Below are 19,703 nucleotides of genomic sequence, written 5' to 3'. Positions count from 1 at the left end.
AATAAGGCAAACAATTTTGAGGCCAGACCTGCTCTAAAGAATCCACAGGACTTTTTCGCAATGTGTTAACCCCTTGACTACTGGAAGAAGGCGTTTTGGCATTTTCTAGGAATATTGGGAACCAAAGTGTCCAGAAGTGGAGTGGACGGTGTTGTGGTATATTTTCAATGTGCACAGGGACAGACTGCGCAAGACATCGATTATTCCATGATAGTTGCACCCACATAACATTTTCTTTCTTTTAAAAAGAGTAAATTTATTTGAGACATAATGTGCTAAGGGAAAAAAAAAATAATAATCCTTCAACAAATCAAGAAAACAGTTTAACCCCCCACAAAACCCGTCCTTTAAGTGCTGCTCGGCTCGTCAAAAAATACTTATCTATTCTTTTCATACATAAATGTACAATTTCTTTTTTTTTTTTTATTATTTTTTTTTTTCCAAACGCAGTAGCCATAAATAAAACTTTATTCTTTAAATGTCATTTACAAGCTACCAGGCGCCATGTCATTTTATTAACACGGCACCAGATAATTAAAAGGGCGGCGGTCACAGAAAATAAATCCAGACTTAAAGGGGGCAGGGGGTGAACAAAAAAAAAAAAAAAAAAGAGAAAACAATAAAACAAAAAGCATTGATAAAATGAGGTTATTGTAGATAAAAGCAATGTAATACTGTCACAAAGGTGTGGCCATTGAAGCGGTCTTGCCATAAATAGTTTGGTTGCGTCTGCTCTGTTTAAAATGGATGCTGAAGGCCATGCGTAACTCAGGTGTGGGTGCAGTCTGGCTAAAAAATAAAGTCTATACAGTCATTTTATCAGTTTGTAACATAAAAAAAGAAGTTAAAATCCTATAGCAGCAACAAAGCAAACCTTGTCATGGGAAGGCATGAGTTAAAAACTAAGAAAAGAAAAGGAAAAAAAAATAAAAAGTCTATACAATGTGCGTAAGAAGGTGCATTGTTCATCTCCCGTCAGCCGGCGTACGACTAAGTGACAACATAATTCGAGCAAACCGCTCGCACAGCTCGTGCGTGGAGAAGGTGGGAAGCTTTGGCGGGTCGTTGAAACCTTTGATTTCTGTCGAACAATCGAGCAGTTTTGGCAGGAAGTCAGTCAGCTTTTCTTGTAGACAGGCTGGAGAGAAGGAAAGAAAGAAGGGGCTCAGTGAGCACACGACACAACCCCAGCGGGCCAACGTCCTCACGTCCGTTAACATATAAAAGTGTTTATACTGAATGAAAGATTTTTGGTTTAATCGATCCCGCCCAACACAAGGGGGAGGGGGAGGGTCACGATCCCATCCATCACAGGGTGCAAGGGGGTCACGATCCCGCCCAGCACAGGGGGAGGGTCACGATCCCGCCCAGCACAGGGGGAAGGGGGAGTCATGATCCCCGCCCAGCACAGGGGGAAGGGGGAGTCATGATCCCCGCCCAGCACAGGGGGAAGGGGGGAGTCATGATCCCCGCCCAGCACAGGGGGAAGGGGGAGTCATGATCCCCGCCCAGCACAGGGGGAAGGGGGGAGTCACGATCCCCGCCCAGCACAGGGGGAAGGGGGAGTCACGATCCCCGCCCAGCACAGGGGGAAGGGAAAGTCACGGTCCCGTCTAGCACAGGGGGAAGTCACAGTCCCGCCTTGCACAGGAGGTGGGGTCACGATACTGCCCTGCACAAGGGAAAGGGTTAGTCATGATCCCAGCCAGCACAGGGGTGAGGGTGGTCACGATCCTGTCCCGCACGGGGGGGGGGGGAGGGATCACGAAGGGCTCATGGCACCATTCCACACCCCTTTAATCAGCATACCTCCCTTTAGCTTGAGTGATAGCGGTCGCTTGCTCAAAGCAAACACTGCCTGAATTGTATCCCTGAACCCTGTACTTCCACACCGACACTGCAGGAGCCCCGAGTGTGCACAATGTCAATGTGGGTGCATGCACATCCGTCTCCAGCGGCTGCTGAGAGATCCCGTGCATCGAGCTGATGCATAAAGTCTCTATGCAGCTTTCCCCAGTGATAACAGCCGATTAGTGGGTCAACATCAATCTGTGATATTGGTTGTCTTGAGGAATAAACACTTTTAGGGTATGTGCCCACGATGCAGAAATGAAGCAGAAAATTTCTGCTGCGTTTCTGCATGTTCTTGGCAGTCAAAAATGCTTGCGGATTTTGCATGCGTTTTTGACGCGTTTTTACATGCGGATTTGACTTGCGTTTTTTAAATGCATTGGGACCTCAAATCCGCATGCAGAAACGCACAAATAATGGACATGCTGCGGATTTTTCCGCAGGGAAAATCCGCAGCGGAAAATTCCGCAGCATGGGCACAGAACATGAAGATTTTCATTGGGGATCATGGGGCGCGGATTATCAAGCGTTTTTAAAGCGTTTCTGCTGCGGAAATTCCGCATCAAAAAGGCATAGTGGGCACACAGTCTTAGGCTGCGTGCCCACGTTGCGGATTACAAGCGTTTTTGATGCGGAATTTCCGCAGCGGAAATGCTTGTAAAACGCATGCTAATACGCACCCCATGGTCCCCAAGGGGATTCCGCAAGTTCTATGCACATGCTGCGGATTTTTCCGCAGCTTTTATGCTGCGTTCAAAAATCCGCAGCATGTCAATTAATTTTGCGTTTCCGCAAGCGGAATTGCCTTGTGCAATGCATTAAAAACGCAAGGCAATTCCGCATGTGGAAAACGCGAGATAAACGCATGAAAAACGCGCGATAAACGCGTGCGGAATTCCGCATGCGTTTTTCCGGGAGAGGACTTGCAGAAATGAAGCAGAAATTTTCTGCTTCATTTCTGCAACGTGGGCACATAGCCTTAGGCTTAGTGCCCACGATGCAGAAATGAAGCAGAAATTTTCCTGAGCATTTCTGCATCTCCTTGGCAGAAAAACGCATGTGGTTTTTCGATGCGTTTTTGCATGTGTATTTGCCATGCGTTTTTCCAATGCATTGTATAGGCAAATACGCATGCAGAAACACACAAGAATTGGTCATGTCCGTATTTTTTCTGCGAGTAAAATCTGTGCAGAAAAAATCCTGACTATGTGCATAGAACTTGCAGAATGTCATAGGAAGTCATGGGATAAGTTATGCAACGCGTTTCTAGAGCGTTTACGAGCTGCAAATACGCACCAAAAACGCATTGTGGGCACACAGCCTAAAGGTGAAATTACTATACTTTCTATATATTATACTTATAAGGCCAGTTGAAAAAATCTAAGATTCCCAGTCCTAACATGGACTGCGATGTCCGGATCAGTTGCAGGTTTCCTCATCAGAACTCAACATCTTAATATAGGTGTATGAAGATGATGAATTGGGGTCAGGAGACCCATGACCAGTCCAGACATTATTGTGTGTACTCAGACCACAAATGTCAGATGTATAAGACTTGTCCTAATCTGAGATAATTGGGGCCGGCGCCCTTTAGGCGTAACAATATAATCCACCGCAGAGACTCACGTTCCATTTCTTGCCCCAGGTAGGAACACCAGCGATTCCTCATGTCTTCTACAGCAATTATGTCCTTTTCTTCTATTTCATCAGCCAACAACATGGGCAAACATGGCACAATGAGTTCATTCATCAGAGTCAGGCCGCTGCTGACTTTTTCTACGTCTCCGGATTCGAACATGATTGCGGCTTTCTCATTCAGTTTCTTCAGGACACAAAAAATAAAAGGTTTATACACAAATCTGCGTGATGTGCCACATTTATTGTCATAGTCTATACATGATACCTAGAAACAGGGCCAAGCTACCAAAAATTCACAACAGTGGCCTCATATTGCCAAGGGCTGCATAAAGGGGCCATGACAATATTAATCTTATTTATTTTATAAAGTATACTAGGCACTCAGGTCTACAAACTTCACTTATGGGAAGTTTATGCCAAAAAGTATTGAGCAAAGTTATTATACATAATATAGTGTTTATTTTTTATCTTTTTTGCCCACAGATGGTCAGAGGTCATGGGATGGATTCTGAATAATCGAGCACGTTTTCTACTTACTAGAAAACACTCCCTTCGATAATGAGAAATTAGCTCCTCGTCGTGTCCTCTATACGGGCCTCTTGAAAGAAGATCCTTGTTGTATTGGTAGCCATAGATGAGGTACAGCAAAGCTTCCACATAACTAGGAGATGAGGCAGAGGCCATGTCAACTAAATCGGCCCGGGTTATCCACAATCCTAATAAATGAAACTCTTCTCCCTCAATGTTAAAGTTGGTGCAAATCTACTCGAAGGATGTGGCCCATAACCATGACGGTAATCTGCAGCCGTTGGGACAGGAGTCCCGAAAACTGCCTCCTACTTGATGGCATCCGCAATTCTTCTTTTTTATTATTTTGATTCATAGATGCAGCCTGACACATGCGTGATCCAGGCAGACTAATCATAAGAAGAGAGGATGCCAGGAGTTACGAGGCTGTTCTTGAGGCATGGTCCACCGGCCACAGATAATTGACATTTGTACCAACGCTACTCAAATACCAATTTTTCTTATCCCTTAAGAAGGGATGTACAGTTTGTATCATTAATGTATCGCCTTAAGTGCCCTGGGGGGGGGGACGCCCGGCTGGTATTGTGCAAATGTCCTGTGGATTAAAACAGAAGATGTGCACGGTCCCTGGTGGACAACCATCCTGCCCAATGTCTCCCAATACCTAATGTAGAAACTGCACAAATCATGTAAACTTAAAAAGGGTTTTCTACTTTTAGTAAAATGAACCTTCAGATTTGTGCATTTCTTACGCCTCGTTGTCCCTTTTCGATCTTTTGGAGGCTCCCACGTCTGCAGACTAGTTGGAAAGACAGATCCCTGGTGGCTTCTGACCACCTGCTCCCTTTGACCGACAGGCGTTTCCCTGCATGCTCCTACAGATAAAGTCTTGTCACTCCAAGGGAGCAGAGGGGAGAAGCAGTCGGGGACCCGCCTGTCTGACTAGTCTTCCGTACGGCTCAGTCAACAGACGTGTCATCACACATGGCTGAAATCATACAACTAGTGCCATATACATGCTGCCCATGGATCCGGGAGCATTGATCATATGTCAGGTTTCCTTCAATTGAAAAAATATAAAAACGACACAAGTGAATATATTGTACCAATACGTGTACAAATGCTGAAATACCTGCAAATCACAATCTCGTACCTTTTGTTCTGAAACAATTCCAATCCGATCAAGATCAACATTGTTGTCTCTCGAAAGATCCTGTATTCCTTGTGCCACCTCTATACAGGAAAAAGATCCATAAAGAGACGTTGCTTATTACAGAAATCAGGAGCAAATACATGCACCAAGCAGTCTACAAAAGGTGCAGAAAGGTTTTCCCTAAAAAGCACTTATTTATAAGTCAGATTAGAGTTTCAACAGTGGCACCCCCCCACTGATCTCCAGGAATGAAGAAGTATCTGCAATGTCATTTTCTCTTTACTGATTGGACAGGAATTATTCCTAGGATATGAAATCAATGGAATTGGTGGCTGATTGCTAAAAAACACACAAAATGGCTATGGGTAGCGATGGTGGTTACACCACGTGAATAGTTTCGACTACTTGTCAACTGTCCAACGTCTTAAAACATCGGCCGGTTCCGCATAGAACTCTGCAAAGATGTTAGAGACTCTACAAGAAGTCTGACCATTTCTGCAAGGCTGTTCAGTGATGGTCTGACTCCCCCTAGAGAAGACAGAACCAGATTATTATCATCTCTGCCCTTCTGATAGCTGGATACAAAGAAATGAATGAAGGTGTGTACACAGTATAGGAAGCACTAGCCGCACCGCTCTTCATCCTCCGGATCCAGGGATTACATGATTGTTGGGTGCCCAGTGGAGCAGAAGCTCTTGGGTCTCAGACCCAGTTTAGCTCTGCAATGAAGACATGAGGCTGAATTTGCTAATAACTGGGGCCAATATACCAGTCCCAGTTAGGCCATGTTCACACTGACTTTTTTTTTTTTTTAAAAACTCTTGGAAAAACTCTTCCAATTAATTTCTATGGCAAATCTAATTTGTTGCCCATATGAGGAGTTGTTGAGCTTTTATTTTCTAAATTCGTGATGAAGTTTTGGAAAACCTTTTGGGTGAAAAAAAAAAAAAAAGAAAAACAGTATGTAATTTCTTTGAAACAGGTTCTGAGGGAAACATCTCCAAACTAGACACTGTCCAATAAAAAGGCTGCAAAAACCATTCTGCTTGAAAAAGTGTGATTTAAAAAAAAAAAAAAAAAAACTCAGTGTGAACATAGCCTTTCAGGGAAAATTAGCAATTAAATTCAATGTCATTAAGGCTGAATGCCCACGATGCGGATTTAATGCGTTTCTGCGGCGGCATTTCCGCTGCGGAAACTCATTAAAATCACTTGTTAAGAGGTCTGGGATGTATCCCAATGATAAACCGCATGTGCTGCAGATTATCATTGGGCAATTTACACTGCAGATTATCATTGCGGAAAAGTCCACAGCACAACCAATTTGGGTGCAATTTCGCAGCGAAATCGCGCCCATTGAACCGCATAATATCCGCATGTATACATGCGGATGTTATGCGGCTCAATGCGCGGACAGTACCCGCAAGTAAAAAGAGAATCAAAGTAAAAAATAAAAAAAAATATTCATACTCACCTCTCTGGCGGCCCCCGGTCTCCACCCGGCGGCATCCTCTCTACTCGGCGTACCGCGGTGTACTGGCAGGACCTGCGGTGACGTCATTTAGTCAGCTGATGGTCACGCGACCGCTGACGTCAGTGGTCAGGTGATGGTCGCGTGACAATCGGCTGAATAAATTACATCACCGCAGGTCCTGCCAGTACACCGCGGTACGCCGAGTAGAGAGGACGCGGCTAGGAGGAGACCGGGGGCCGCTGGAGAGGTGAACATAAGGTTTTTTATTTCTTTTTACTTTAGATGCAGAATTTGATAGTAGAAATTTCCCCTAAGTTGGTCACACTATATACATGCCAGTTGCATGGATTTATATTGTGTGACCAACTTGTCAAGCCCTTTTCCAAGTGATGCTCAAAATCGCTTGAAAAAAAACGCACGCATAAACGCATGTAAAAAAGCTGAAAAAATGCATGTAAAATTCGCATGCGGTTTTTCTGCCAAGGAGATGCAGAAATGCTCAGGAAATTTCTGCTTCAAATCTGCATCGTGAGCACATACCCTAAATGTTGAAATGAACCCAAAAGTTGTTTTATAACCTTACGGTTAGCAGAGCGTGTGAAATAAATGAAAAATTAAAGAAACGAAAAGCTGGGAAAAAAAAAAGCCACTGAAGGTCCCAAACCAGTATTTAGCTCTGTTCCAGATGGAGTAAAAAACAAAATAATTATAATTGCTATAATTGTTATGGAAAGGAAAATAAAATGTAAAGAAAAATGTGAAAAACAGATAATTATTTATTTTTTAATATTTTGCCAGATATCAACAAAAATTTACTTAAATCGGCATATACGAACAAGTGCCTGGTCATCAAAATGGGTTGGTAATAGACTCTTTAAACACATGGATGTAGCTGTCAGATATTAAGGAGGGGCTATAAAAATATAAATATTGCAAAAACTAGATTTAATAACGTGTTTATTAATCTAGCATAAGGGACATCTCCGCAAAACATTATCACAAAATAGATTGAGCTCTGCTCTCAAGAAATCTACAACATTTCACTTTCCATCTCATACCAACCTTGTACTCCTCCATGTTCACCTCATCCGGCTTTATCAGTTCAAGCTTAGCCTGGGCAACTTTCATAATGTTTCGACAACTAACAAAAAAAAAAAAAAAATTTAAAAAGACTGTTAACAGGGGTTTTAGGAGATTAGAAAAAAAAGGATCTATATTCCATAAACAATGTCTAATATTGAGCTCAGCTTTATTCCCTTGAGTAAGGCGTAGATAGAATACCCAATATATATATAAAATAAAAACATTTCTATTTAAGAAAATTAGCTATAGTTTTCTGTACTGTCAGTTATCTATGAAGACTGTTTAAACACTCATCATACAATACCATCATAGCTCAGACTTAATTTTTCATTATCTAGCTCTGTGCGGCACAGTTGTTTTCATGCTGCCAGGCATTGCTGTGGGCAATAATTCAATAAATGTAATGTCTAACAAGTTACTCAACTTTTTATGTATAAATTTGAAAATGGTGTCCAATAGGATTGTAATAGCCACATGGAGACCAAATGAGTCTTCTTGGCCTCAGGCCACCGTCAAGTGTATTCTACTGCCTATGGCATTTTAGGTTGCTTAGTGGCTACGCTATGTTTTTGCTATCATTTTAGGACACGACCTACTTAGTTCATATCCTTTTTGAGGCCCGTGTTTTTTTAAACAACGAGACCCTTTAACCCCTTTACAACCCAAGGTGGTTTTCACGTTAATGACCGGGCCAATTTTTACAATTCTGACCACTGTCACTTTATGAGGTTATTACTCTGGAGCGCTTCAACGGATCCCCCTGATTCTGAGACTGTTTTTTCGTGACATATTGTACTTCATGATTGTGGTAAAATTTCTTCGATATCACTTGCGTTTATTTGTGAAAAAAACGGAAATTTGGCGAAAATTTTGAAAATGTCAAAATTTGAATTTTTATGCCCTTAAATCAGAGAGATATGTCACACAAAAGAGTTAATAAATAACATTTCCCACATGTCTACTTTACATCAGCGCAATTTTGGAACCAAAATTTTTTTTTGTTAGGGAGCTATAAGGGTTAAAAGTTGACCAGCGATTTCTCATTTTTCCAACAAAATTTACAAAACCATTTTTTTAGGGACCACATCACATTTGAAGTCACTTTGAGAGGTCTTTATGACAGAAAATACCCAAAAGTGACACCATTCTAAAAACTGCACCCCTCAAGGTGCTCAAAACCACATTCAAGAACTTTATTAACCCTTCAGGTGCTTCACAGGAATTTTTTGAATGTGGAAGAAAAAAATGAACATTTAACTTTTTTCACAAAAATGTTACTTTAGACCCAATTTTTTTTATTTTCGCAGGGGTAACAGGAAAAAATGGACCCCAAAATTTGTTGTGCAATTTCCCCTGGGCACGCAGATACCCCATATGTGGGGAAAAAACACTGTTTGGGCACACGGCAGGGCTGGGAACGGAAGGAGCGCCATTTGACTTTTTGATTGTAAAATTTGCTTGAATAATTAGCGGATGCCATGTCGCGTTTGGAGAGCCCCTGATGTGCCTAAACAGTGGAAACCCCCCACAAGTGACCCCATTTTGGAAACTAGACCCCCCAAGGCACCTATCTAGATGCAAGGTGAGAACATGGAACCCCTAGGTGCTTCACAAATTGATTAGTAAAAATGAAAAAGTGGAAAAAAAAACACTTTTTCATTTTTACGAATCAATTTGTGAAGCACCTGGGGGTTCCAAGTGCTCACTATGCATCTAGATAAGTTCCCTAAGGGGTCTAGTTTCCAAAATGGGGTCACTTGTGGGGGAGCTCAAATTGCTAACAATTTGACCCGATTTTCCATTCAATTTGTTAGCGGACACCATGTCGCGTTTGGAGAGCCCCTGATGTGCCTAAATAGTGGAGCTCCCCCACAAGTGACCCCATTTTGGAAACTATACCCCTCAAGGATTTTATTAAGGGGTATAGCGAACATTTTGAACCCAGAGGTACGACACATAATTTGATAACATTAGGTCATCATATTGAATAAGTTATCATTACTCTTGAGCGCAAGTGCTCGCTACTTGAGTTTGCATCGGGTACTCAGGTATGCACCATGTATCAAGTGAAATGCTCGAGTCCCCGCCTGCATGTTTCACGGTTATTAGACACCCCCAAAAAAACATGCAGGGATCGCTCGTGCATGGCAGGCAATCCCCGCGAGTTTTTTTTGGCCGCGAAGCATATGGGGCGGAGACTCGAGCACCCGCGATAATCAGTGCATACCCGAGCACCCGATGCAAACTCAAGTAGCGAGCACTTGTGCTCAACACTAGTCGCCATATCGTCTTTTTTTTATTTTTTACTTTTGAAAAAAAAAAAAAAAACAACCCCAACCCCAGCCCTAGCGTTTATTTTTTACGCCGTTCCTCGTGCGGTATAAGTGATGAGATTACTTTATTCTTTGGGTCGGTGCGATTACAGAGATACCAGAATCATATCGGGTTTTTATGATTGACAGCTGTCACACACTAAAAGACACATATTTTGTAAAATCTAGTTTTTGCATCGCCATATTTTGGCCGACAGAGTCATGTGACGGCTTGTTTTTTGCGGGATGAGCTGATGTTTTTATTGGTGCCATTTTCAGGCATGTGACATTTTTTGATCGCTTTCTATTCCTATTTTTGGGAGGAAAGAATAAACAAAAAACAACAATTCAGGAATTGTGTTTTTTTACATTTTTTTATTCTGCTCCGGGTGTGGTAAAATTGATAAGGTAGCTTTATTCTTTGGGTCAGTACGTTTACAGCGGTACCACATTTATATCGTTTTTCTATGTTTTGGCGCTTTTACACAATAAAAGCTATTTTATAGAAAAAATTATTTTTTTGCATCGCTTTATTCTGAGAGCTGTAACTTTTTGATTTTTCGGCTGATGGAGCTGTATGACGGCTTGTTTTTTGCGGGACGAGATGACGTTTTCAGCGGTACCATTTTTATTTATATTCATCTTTTTGATAGGGTGTTATTCCATTTTTTTGTTTGGCGGTATGATGATAAAGCATTGTTTTTTGCTTCGTTTTTTATTAATTTCTTTTTATCGTGTTCACTAAAGGGGTTAACTAGTGGGAGAGTTTTATAGGTCAGGTCATTCCGGACGCAGCGATACTAAATATGTGTACTTTTAATGTTTTTTTTTCATAATATTTATTGATGGGTACATAATATTTTTGGTGGATTATTTTGTTTTTTGCGGGACGAGATGACGTTTTCAGTGGTACCATTTTTATTTATATTTGTCTTTTTGATCGCGTGTTATTCCATTTTTTGTTTGGCGGTATGATGATAAAGCATTGTTTTTTGCTTTGCTTTTTTTTTTTCTTTTTTACCGTGTTCACTGAAGGGGTTAACTAGTGGAACAGTTTTATAGGCCAGGTTGTTACAGACGCGGCGATGCTAAATATGTGTACTTTTATTGTTTTTTTTTTTGTTTTTTTTATAATAATATTTATTGATGGGTACATTATATTTTTATTTTTAGTGGAATATTTTTTCTATTTTTTTTTTAAGATTTTTACAATTATTTTTTTATTTTTTTTTTTCACTTTCAGACAGTTTTTTTACTTTGTCCCACTATGGGACTTTCACTTTTTTTTTATTCTGATCGCTTGCATGGCACAGGAATGCAGCACCATCCCTGTGCCATGCAGGCTGTCAGCGCTGGACAGGGAGAAGATAGTTTGGAGATGCACTGCGCATGTCCAAACAATCTTCCTGTTGTCTGGTGACCCGGATGTTGTCATGATGACATTGGGTCGTCATGGCAACACCCGGGAAGCCGCGGCATACAGCACTGGAGTCCGGAAGAGGAGGTGAGTATCTGCGATCACCTCCCCTTGCCACCGCAATGCTGCGATCGACTTCGATCGCAGCATTGCGGGGGTTAATGTGCTGGGACCGCTGCGGGACTGCTCCCTGCACATAGTACCGGGTGTCAGCTGTGACAATCAGCTGACACCCGGCGGCGATCGCGCCCACACAGCCTGTGTGCGCGCGCGATCGCGATGACGTACTAATACGGGTCAGGCTCTTAAAGCCCAGGGCACAGACGTGTATTAGTACGTCATGGGCTTTAAAGGGGTTAAACAAGGAGAGCCTTTAAACAAGGAGAGCCTTTATCCCAGCATATAAACCAGGGTCTTCTCATTTCTATGGGAGCTTTTAGGTTAGAATACTGGGATAAACCAGCCAATTGTATTGGAAATAGACATGGGCCTCCCAACAATTTTTCTTGATAGATGTCAGAAAACAAAACAAAAAAAAACAAGCATGTTGAATACCAGTCTCCTGGAGCCTAGCAGCGTCCCATTGACAACACATGAAAGCTTGCCCTAGATGAGCCAGTCAGGAGAGATTGGCGCTTGGTCAATACTTTTTGCTTTCAAGCCAAAGACGTTTGTTAACAGCCCCCTCCACCCAGGAAACAGCAATAAAACCAATATGAAGAACAAAACGGGGAACATATTCAATGAACAGGTAAAAAAGGGCAGTAAAGAGAAAGAATACAAGTTGTGTTGCCTTGTATTTTAGGGTAAAATTGTGTAGAAGCGTTTGCAGACTATGCAAAGCTAGGAGGGATAGCTAACACTAGATAAGACAAAGGGGTCAGAAGTATCTAGAGAAGCTTGAACAATGGGCAGTGACTAATACAATGGTATTTAACAGGGAGAAATGCAAGACTCTACATCTGGGCAAGAAACATGAAAATGACATCTACAGAATGGGAGGAATAGAACTAAGCAACAGCACATGTGAAAAAAGACTTGGGTATACTAATAGATCACAGACTGCACATGAGTCAACAGTGTGATGCAGCAGCAAAAAAGGCAAATACAATTCTGGGATGTATTAAGAGACGCGCGCGCAGTCTAGATCACGTGAAGTAATTATTCCCCTCTACTCCTCTTTGGTCAGACTTCATCTGGAATACTGTGTCTAATTCTGGGCACCACGTTTTAAAAAAGACATTGAAAAACTGGAGCAAGTTCAGAGAAGAGCGACCAGGATGGTGAAAGGACTATAAGCTATGTCCTACTAGGAAAGGTTAAAGGATCCGGGAATGTTTACAAATGTCTACAAATATCTGAATGGATGTTACAGTTTGTAGAGGGATCATCCTTATTCTCATTTGCACATGGAATCATGAGAATCAATGAAATGAAACAAAGGGAGAAGATACAGATTAGATATTAGAAAAAAAACTTTTGACAGTGAGGGTGATCAATGAGTGGAACAGGCTGCCACGAGAGGTGGTGAGTTCTCCTTCAAGGGAAGTCTTCAAACAGAGGCTGGACAGACATCTGTCTGAGATGATTTAGTGAATCCTGCATTGAGCAGGGGGTTGGATCAGATGACCCTGGAGGTCCCTTCCAACTCTTAACATTCTATGATACAGAACATAGAAAAATACTTTAGAAAAAAGCAAGAAAGGTTGAACTTGATGAACTTGGGTTTTTTCAACCTATGTAATGACAATCTAGTTTTAGGTTTTACATTTGGCCAAGCTGACATCTCTGCAGATATGAAACCAGTAGTGACAGATATTTAGGGACTCTCACGTCGATCAAGCTTCTGTATTCTCAGCCCTTGAAAATGACACAATTACATACCGCACCTTACTGCTTAAAAACAACACCGCTATTGTTATATGTGGTTGGCACATGAAGTAAGCGAGCTGGTTTGCTTTTCATCCAATGTTTTTAATTCAAATAATTATTTTAATTATCCACAAACCAAATATTTGGGATTTAATATTCGTGAAGTTGTTAATGAAGCTGAGCAAATGTCAAAAGCGGCAAGGACATGCAAAGGTACAACATGGCGCCACCAGATAAGGTGCACAGACTTTGGAGAAGATCACAAAACCTACAGAAAGAATGAGGAAGTCTTAAAACCTAAAGCACCTCAATATATCCCTGATCTCCTCCATATCTGCCTACAGAACTGATGGCTCCACGCCATGGTCATACTCTGCATGCATCTCAGGAAAAGACCATTTTTAGGTCAGTGGCTACTATCCCTTACTACAGAGTAATAATTACTGCACTGGTTGCATCCAAGAGGTCAAAGTATCTAATTCATTGTGATACTTCCCCATAATCCTCCTTCTGGCTTGTGAAAAAGGTCAAAAGCTAGTGGCCAAAAATACATAAGGTCACATGGGTATTATAGGCTCAGCTCCGGCTGGCCATGGACGGATTATCTTTCCCGTAACAGTTACCTAAATTGAGAACAAACCCCAGAATAAGGATACGGGAGACGACTCGTAAGAAAAAATGTGAAGACTCCATCCAAAAAAATACATTTCAGCAGACAGGGAGGTTGAGATCTTAAAAGGGCCTTTACATATCTATATACTTCTGCTAGAGGATGGGATATACGGACCACTACTGTCAATTATAAGAATATTACCAGTTAGCTTTAGTAACTATATAAACATGCGGCTGCAGGTGAACTACATTTATACTATTTTTTAATTTGGGTATTTTTAGGATTTGGGGTAAACTGTCATATTGATGACAGACAATATCTATTCTGGTGTAATAACAGCTTTGCCTATTGGCAAGTACCAGAAAATCCCTTGAATTTGGCCTCCAGCACGCAACTAGACTAGTAATAAATCTATTATGACAAAGGGAGAAGCTTTCACGGCCACCAAGATCATTAAATGTCCAAAATGCTGCTATAAAGCAAAAGCACAGGCAGAAGTTACATCCAACCTCCCACCAAAGATAAAGGGAACCTGTTATGTCCAGAAACGCTATTTAACTGCAGATAAAGGGGTAAAATAGTGTTCAGCTGCCTAACGCCAGGTTCACATCACGCTTTAGCCACAAGTCTATGGCTCTGTCGGAGTATGCACCGACATGGCCACAGATTGAGTCGCTTTATGCTCTGTCTTACCCCATTTCCGTCAGTGTCCGCCTTTTTGGGGCAAGCATGAAAACGTGAAACAAAAACCTAAAGAGATGAACTGGAATATTAGTTGGTGTGCATGCAACATGTAGGCGCATGTTCACACTGTCCACTAAACAGACAAAACCTAAGATATAAACAATATGAGCAAATACCCTGCAGAAAATAAATAAATTGAAATAGTGCATGAAAACAACAACATACTTAGTTAACATCATTTTGACAAAAGAAAAGGTAAAAGTCATCCCACCACATCAAGGTGACCCTATTCAGGACGGTCCCCATGTCTAGTATTAAATCGAGAGGTTAAGACCATCCCGAATAAGGTCATCTTGACGTGGTGGGAGGACTTTGACATTTTTTTTGTCAAAATTATGTAAACCATGTACCCAATCTTATTTTCATTCACTATGCTATTTATTTACTGCAGGATATTTGCTCATTTTGTTTTTATATTAGTTTAAGAATGAAAATGTGGTCAACAGCAATTTTTATCAAGCCGAAAATGAGGTCAGTCAGACCATAAAGTGACTGTTTCAATAAAGTCAAGGGCCCCATCAGTGGATAAAATTGAATCCCGTTTTCCAGGGCTTCAGATGGAAGTCTTGACGGAGCCACCGACGCGTGTCTAAAACGTGACGTGAACTGGAGAAGTGGCTACAGGGAGAAAATGAACTTCTATCCTCTGTAGCTGCTCTCTACCAATTATCAAGGCGTGTAGGTAGCAGTTACAGTCATCGGTCACTATATAGTAAGTGCGGTAATCACTCCCCAGCACATTGAGTGACAGCATGCTCTGCGAACACATGCGGGCGCAGGGCAGACTGTCAGTGTGCAGCATGCGGGCGCAGGGCAGACTGTCAGTGTGCAGCATGCGGGCGCAGGGCAGACTGTCAGTGTAGGTGTTGGGAAGAGACTACAGTCCCGCTCCTATGACTGGAAGCTGCCGGGAGGATATAAGTTCATTTTCTCCCTGTAGCCACCACTCCAGTAAGCCACTTAACAGGATTTTAACTTTATCTGCGAGTAAACAATGTTTCTTGATGTGACAGGTTCCATTTAACTTGCAGACTTAAAAGGTATAATGTGCAATTGTATACACTGCACAAGGAGCATTCCAACAGTACAATAAATATTCCTATAAAAAAAAGTCAGCAAAGTGTTCCCCTCCACCCCAAAAAAAGCAGAAGACTTTCACAAAACACAGCCAGTATCATAAATTTGTATCAATATGAAAAAGATGCAAAAATGAATAAATTAGATTAGAAAACTTCAAGTGTTAAGTTATATATTTTAATATTTAAATTAAAGTTTCTGGTTAAACTGACAGTAATACGACTGAGGGGAGCATACAGGAACAGCAAAAACTGGCGCCAAAAGAGTAGCAGGCTTTCTACCACATAAAATAATGAGAGATATAAGATTACTGCTTATGCATAGCATAAACTACAATGCTGGTTCATATGGGTCAATAAAGAAATATAATATATATTACATTGCTAAGATATAGGAACACCTATATAAAGGAGGAAAGCTGACCTGATATCCCTGCGCCCCAACAAGCGTTTCACTCTGCTTCTTCAGGGAGCACAGAATGAGATAAGCAGTGCTTATACAGCTCGTCTTATCTCTTTATAACCATAAGGCTTTGACTATAAGGAAGTTTGGTGAAAGTGAAGTGTTTTAATTATGTGTCACAGTTGTGTCTGGGAGGCCGAACCGCCAGCCCCGTGCGTCTGGGAGGCCGAACCGCCAGCCCCGTGCGTCTGGGAGGCCGAACCGCCAGCCCCGTGCGTCTGGGAGGCCGAACCGCCAGCCCCGTGCGTCTGGGAGGCCGAACCGCCAGCCCCGTGCGTCTGGGAGGCCGAACCGCCAGCCCCGTGCGTCTGGGAGGCCGAACCGCCAGCCCCGTGCGTCTGGGAGGCCGAACCGCCAGCCCCGTGCGTCTGGGAGGCCGAACCGCCAGCCCCGTGCGTCTGGGAGGCCGAACCGCCAGCCCCGTGCGTCTGGGAGGCCGAACCGCCAGCCCCGTGCGTCTGGGAGGCCGAACCGCCAGCCCCGTGCGTCTGGGAGGCCGAACCGCCAGCCCCGTGCGTCTGGGAGGCCGAACCGCCAGCCCCGTGCGTCTGGGAGGCCGAACCGCCAGCCCCGTGCGTCTGGGAGGCCGAACCGCCAGCCCCGTGCGTCTGGGAGGCCGAACCGCCAGCCCCGTGCGTCTGGGAGGCCGAACCGCCAGCCCCGTGCGTCTGGGAGGCCGAACCGCCAGCCCCGTGCGTCTGGGAGGCCGAACCGCCAGCCCCGTGCGTCTGGGAGGCCGAACCGCCAGCCCCGTGCGTCTGGGAGGCCGAACCGCCAGCCCCGTGCGTCTGGGAGGCCGAACCGCCAGCCCCGTGCGTCTGGGAGGCCGAACCGCCAGCCCCGTGCGTCTGGGAGGCCGAACCGCCAGCCCCGTGCGTCTGGGAGGCCGAACCGCCAGCCCCGTGCGTCTGGGAGGCCGAACCGCCAGCCCCGTGCGTCTGGGAGGCCGAACCGCCAGCCCCGTGCGTCTGGGAGGCCGAACCGCCAGCCCCGTGCGTCTGGGAGGCCGAACCGCCAGCCCCGTGCGTCTGGGAGGCCGAACCGCCAGCCCCGTGCGTCTGGGAGGCCGAACCGCCAGCCCCGTGCGTCTGGGAGGCCGAACCGCCAGCCCCGTGCGTCTGGGAGGCCGAACCGCCAGCCCCGTGCGTCTGGGAGGCCGAACCGCCAGCCCCGTGCGTCTGGGAGGCCGAACCGCCAGCCCCGTGCGTCTGGGAGGCCGAACCGCCAGCCCCGTGCGTCTGGGAGGCCGAACCGCCAGCCCCGTGCGTCTGGGAGGCCGAACCGCCAGCCCCGTGCGTCTGGGAGGCCGAACCGCCAGCCCCGTGCGTCTGGGAGGCCGAACCGCCAGCCCCGTGCGTCTGGGAGGCCGAACCGCCAGCCCCGTGCGTCTGGGAGGCCGAACCGCCAGCCCCGTGCGTCTGGGAGGCCGAACCGCCAGCCCCGTGCGTCTGGGAGGCCGAACCGCCAGCCCCGTGCGTCTGGGAGGCTGAACCTCCCAGCCCCGTGCGTCTGGGAGGCTGAACCTCCCAGCCCCGTGCATCTGGGAGGCTGAACCTCCCAGCTCTGTGCGTCTGGGAGGCTGAACCTCCCAGCTCTGTGCGTCTGGGAGGCTGAACCTCCCAGCTCTGTGCGTCTAGGAGGCTGAACCTCCAAGCTCTGTGCGTCTAGGAGGCTGAACCTCCAAGCTCTGTGCGTCTAGGAGGCTGAACCTCCAAGCTCTGTGCGTCTAGGAGGCTGAACCTCCAAGCTCTGTGCGTCTAGGAGGCTGAACCTCCAAGCTCTGTGCGTCTAGGAGGCTGAACCTCCAAGCTCTGTGTGTCTAGGAGGCTGAACCTCCAAGCTCTGTGTGTCTAGGAGGCTGAACCTCCAAGCTCTGTGTGTCTAGGAGGCTGAACCTCCAAGCTCTGTGTGTCTAGGAGGCTGAACCTCCAAGCTCTGTGTGTCTAGGAGGCTGAACCTCCAAGCTCTGTGTGTCTAGGAGGCTGAACCTCCAAGCTCTGTGTGTCTAGGAGGCTGAACCTCCAAGCTCTGTGTGTCTAGGAGGCTGAACCTCCAAGCTCTGTGTGTCTAGGAGGCTGAACCTCCAAGCTCTGTGTGTCTAGGAGGCTGAACCTCCAAGCTCTGTGTGTCTAGGAGGCTGAACCTCCAAGCTCTGTGTGTCTAGGAGGCTGAACCTCCAGCTCTGTGCGTCTAGGAGGCTGAACCTCCAGCTCTGTGCGTCTAGGAGGCTGAACCTCCAGCTCTGTGCGTCTAGGAGGCTGAACCTCCAGCTCTGTGCGTCTAGGAGGCTGAACCTCCAGCTCTGTGCGTCCATGAAACATCACAATTCATGGGAGAAGTTTACTTACCGTTCATCAAAACTCAGGTTGCGATCGGCAAATTGTTCCAGGAGGGTTCTCTCGATAATCTTCTTTGGCGCCTGGCTCTGGATGAAGTAGACTATTGCATGTTGTAAGCGGTAATCTGTCTCCGGAGGAGGATCCTCTTGTGCTAATTTCAATAGCCGTGCATACTCAGTTTTGATGGCCTGAGGATAGGAAACAGAAAAGAGTCAAAAGTTATTTGGCAAACGCGAAAAGCCACAAACCTAAAAAAGAAAATTAAAACTTAACCAATGTGACCTCCATTATAAAATAAAGATGAAACACAATCTGTAGCACTGTGACTATAGTATATAATAGAAGCAAACCATTTCATATAAGTACAGGGGTCAGCATCCTGTAGCCATTGATAAACTACAGCTCTCAGCATGCTCTACCAGATGACATGCTGGGAATTGTAGTTTAACAATAGCTGCAGTGCCGCAGGCTGCTGATCCCTGATTTTAAGGGGAATCTGTCAGCAGGTTTTTGCTATGTAATCTGAGAGCACCATGATGTAGGGGCAGAGACCCAGATTCTAGCGAGGTGTCATTTACTGGGCTGTGTGTTGAGGTTTCAATTCAATTTTATAAGTAGGAGATTATCACTACAGGACTAGGTGTCTCGTGCCTCCTGGTCCAACCCTGCCTCCAGCCCTGATTAGCAGCTTTCTCTACACTGTACACCAGAAGCTGCCAATCAGGGGTGTGGGCGGGGTTATACACAGCTCAGCATTCTGAGCTCTGCTGGAACAGCTGCAGATAAAACTGTTAATATAGTCACAACTACTGCAAAAAAGTGAACATCACCGGAATAAGATTCTCTGCCTCTACATCATGCTGCTGTCAGATTACATGACAAAAACCTGCTGACAAATTCCCTTTAGTCTTTACACTTGTCCAATGTCAATTTGATAGATCTTTCCTGTACTCCATAACCACATATGTGGTAGAGGACCACCATTTTAGTAGATACCGCTCCATAAAATAAATTTCAGAGGATATTTTCTTAAATCTCAGCTGCACCAAAGTAACATTGCGGTTACTTGTGACCTCAGCGGTCAGTGTTCGTCTTATACTTTTAAAATCCAAATCAAAGAAGTATTCCCAGTAAGAATGA

General features: G+C 44.6%; 1 protein-coding gene across 3 annotated transcripts in view; it reads right to left on the bottom strand.

Moving 5' to 3' along the window:
- Positions 1-384: 384 nt before the first annotated feature.
- Positions 385-19,703, bottom strand: part of USP25 (ubiquitin specific peptidase 25) — a 114,303-nt gene continuing 94,984 nt past the window's right edge. For all 3 annotated transcript variants that reach the window (XM_073668251.1, XM_073668252.1, XM_073668253.1), the window contains 6 exons: positions 18,573-18,751; positions 7,707-7,785; positions 5,171-5,250; positions 4,027-4,150; positions 3,478-3,673; positions 385-1,138 (listed from right to left, as the gene is read on the bottom strand). In XM_073668251.1, the coding sequence (XP_073524352.1) occupies positions 966-1,138; positions 3,478-3,673; positions 4,027-4,150; positions 5,171-5,250; positions 7,707-7,785; positions 18,573-18,751 (831 nt within the window). In that variant the 3' untranslated portion in view covers positions 385-965. The remainder of the gene's footprint in view (positions 1,139-3,477; positions 3,674-4,026; positions 4,151-5,170; positions 5,251-7,706; positions 7,786-18,572; positions 18,752-19,703) is intronic.

The sequence above is a fragment of the Phyllobates terribilis genome, unplaced genomic scaffold (genome assembly GCF_046119375.1).
Source record: "Phyllobates terribilis strain yellow unplaced genomic scaffold, ASM4611937v1 Scaffold_2__4_contigs__length_985480577, whole genome shotgun sequence".
NCBI lineage: Eukaryota > Metazoa > Chordata > Amphibia > Anura > Dendrobatidae > Phyllobates > Phyllobates terribilis.
Note: the sequence above shows the minus strand (reverse complement) of the source record. Positions and strands in the feature narration are given on the sequence as shown.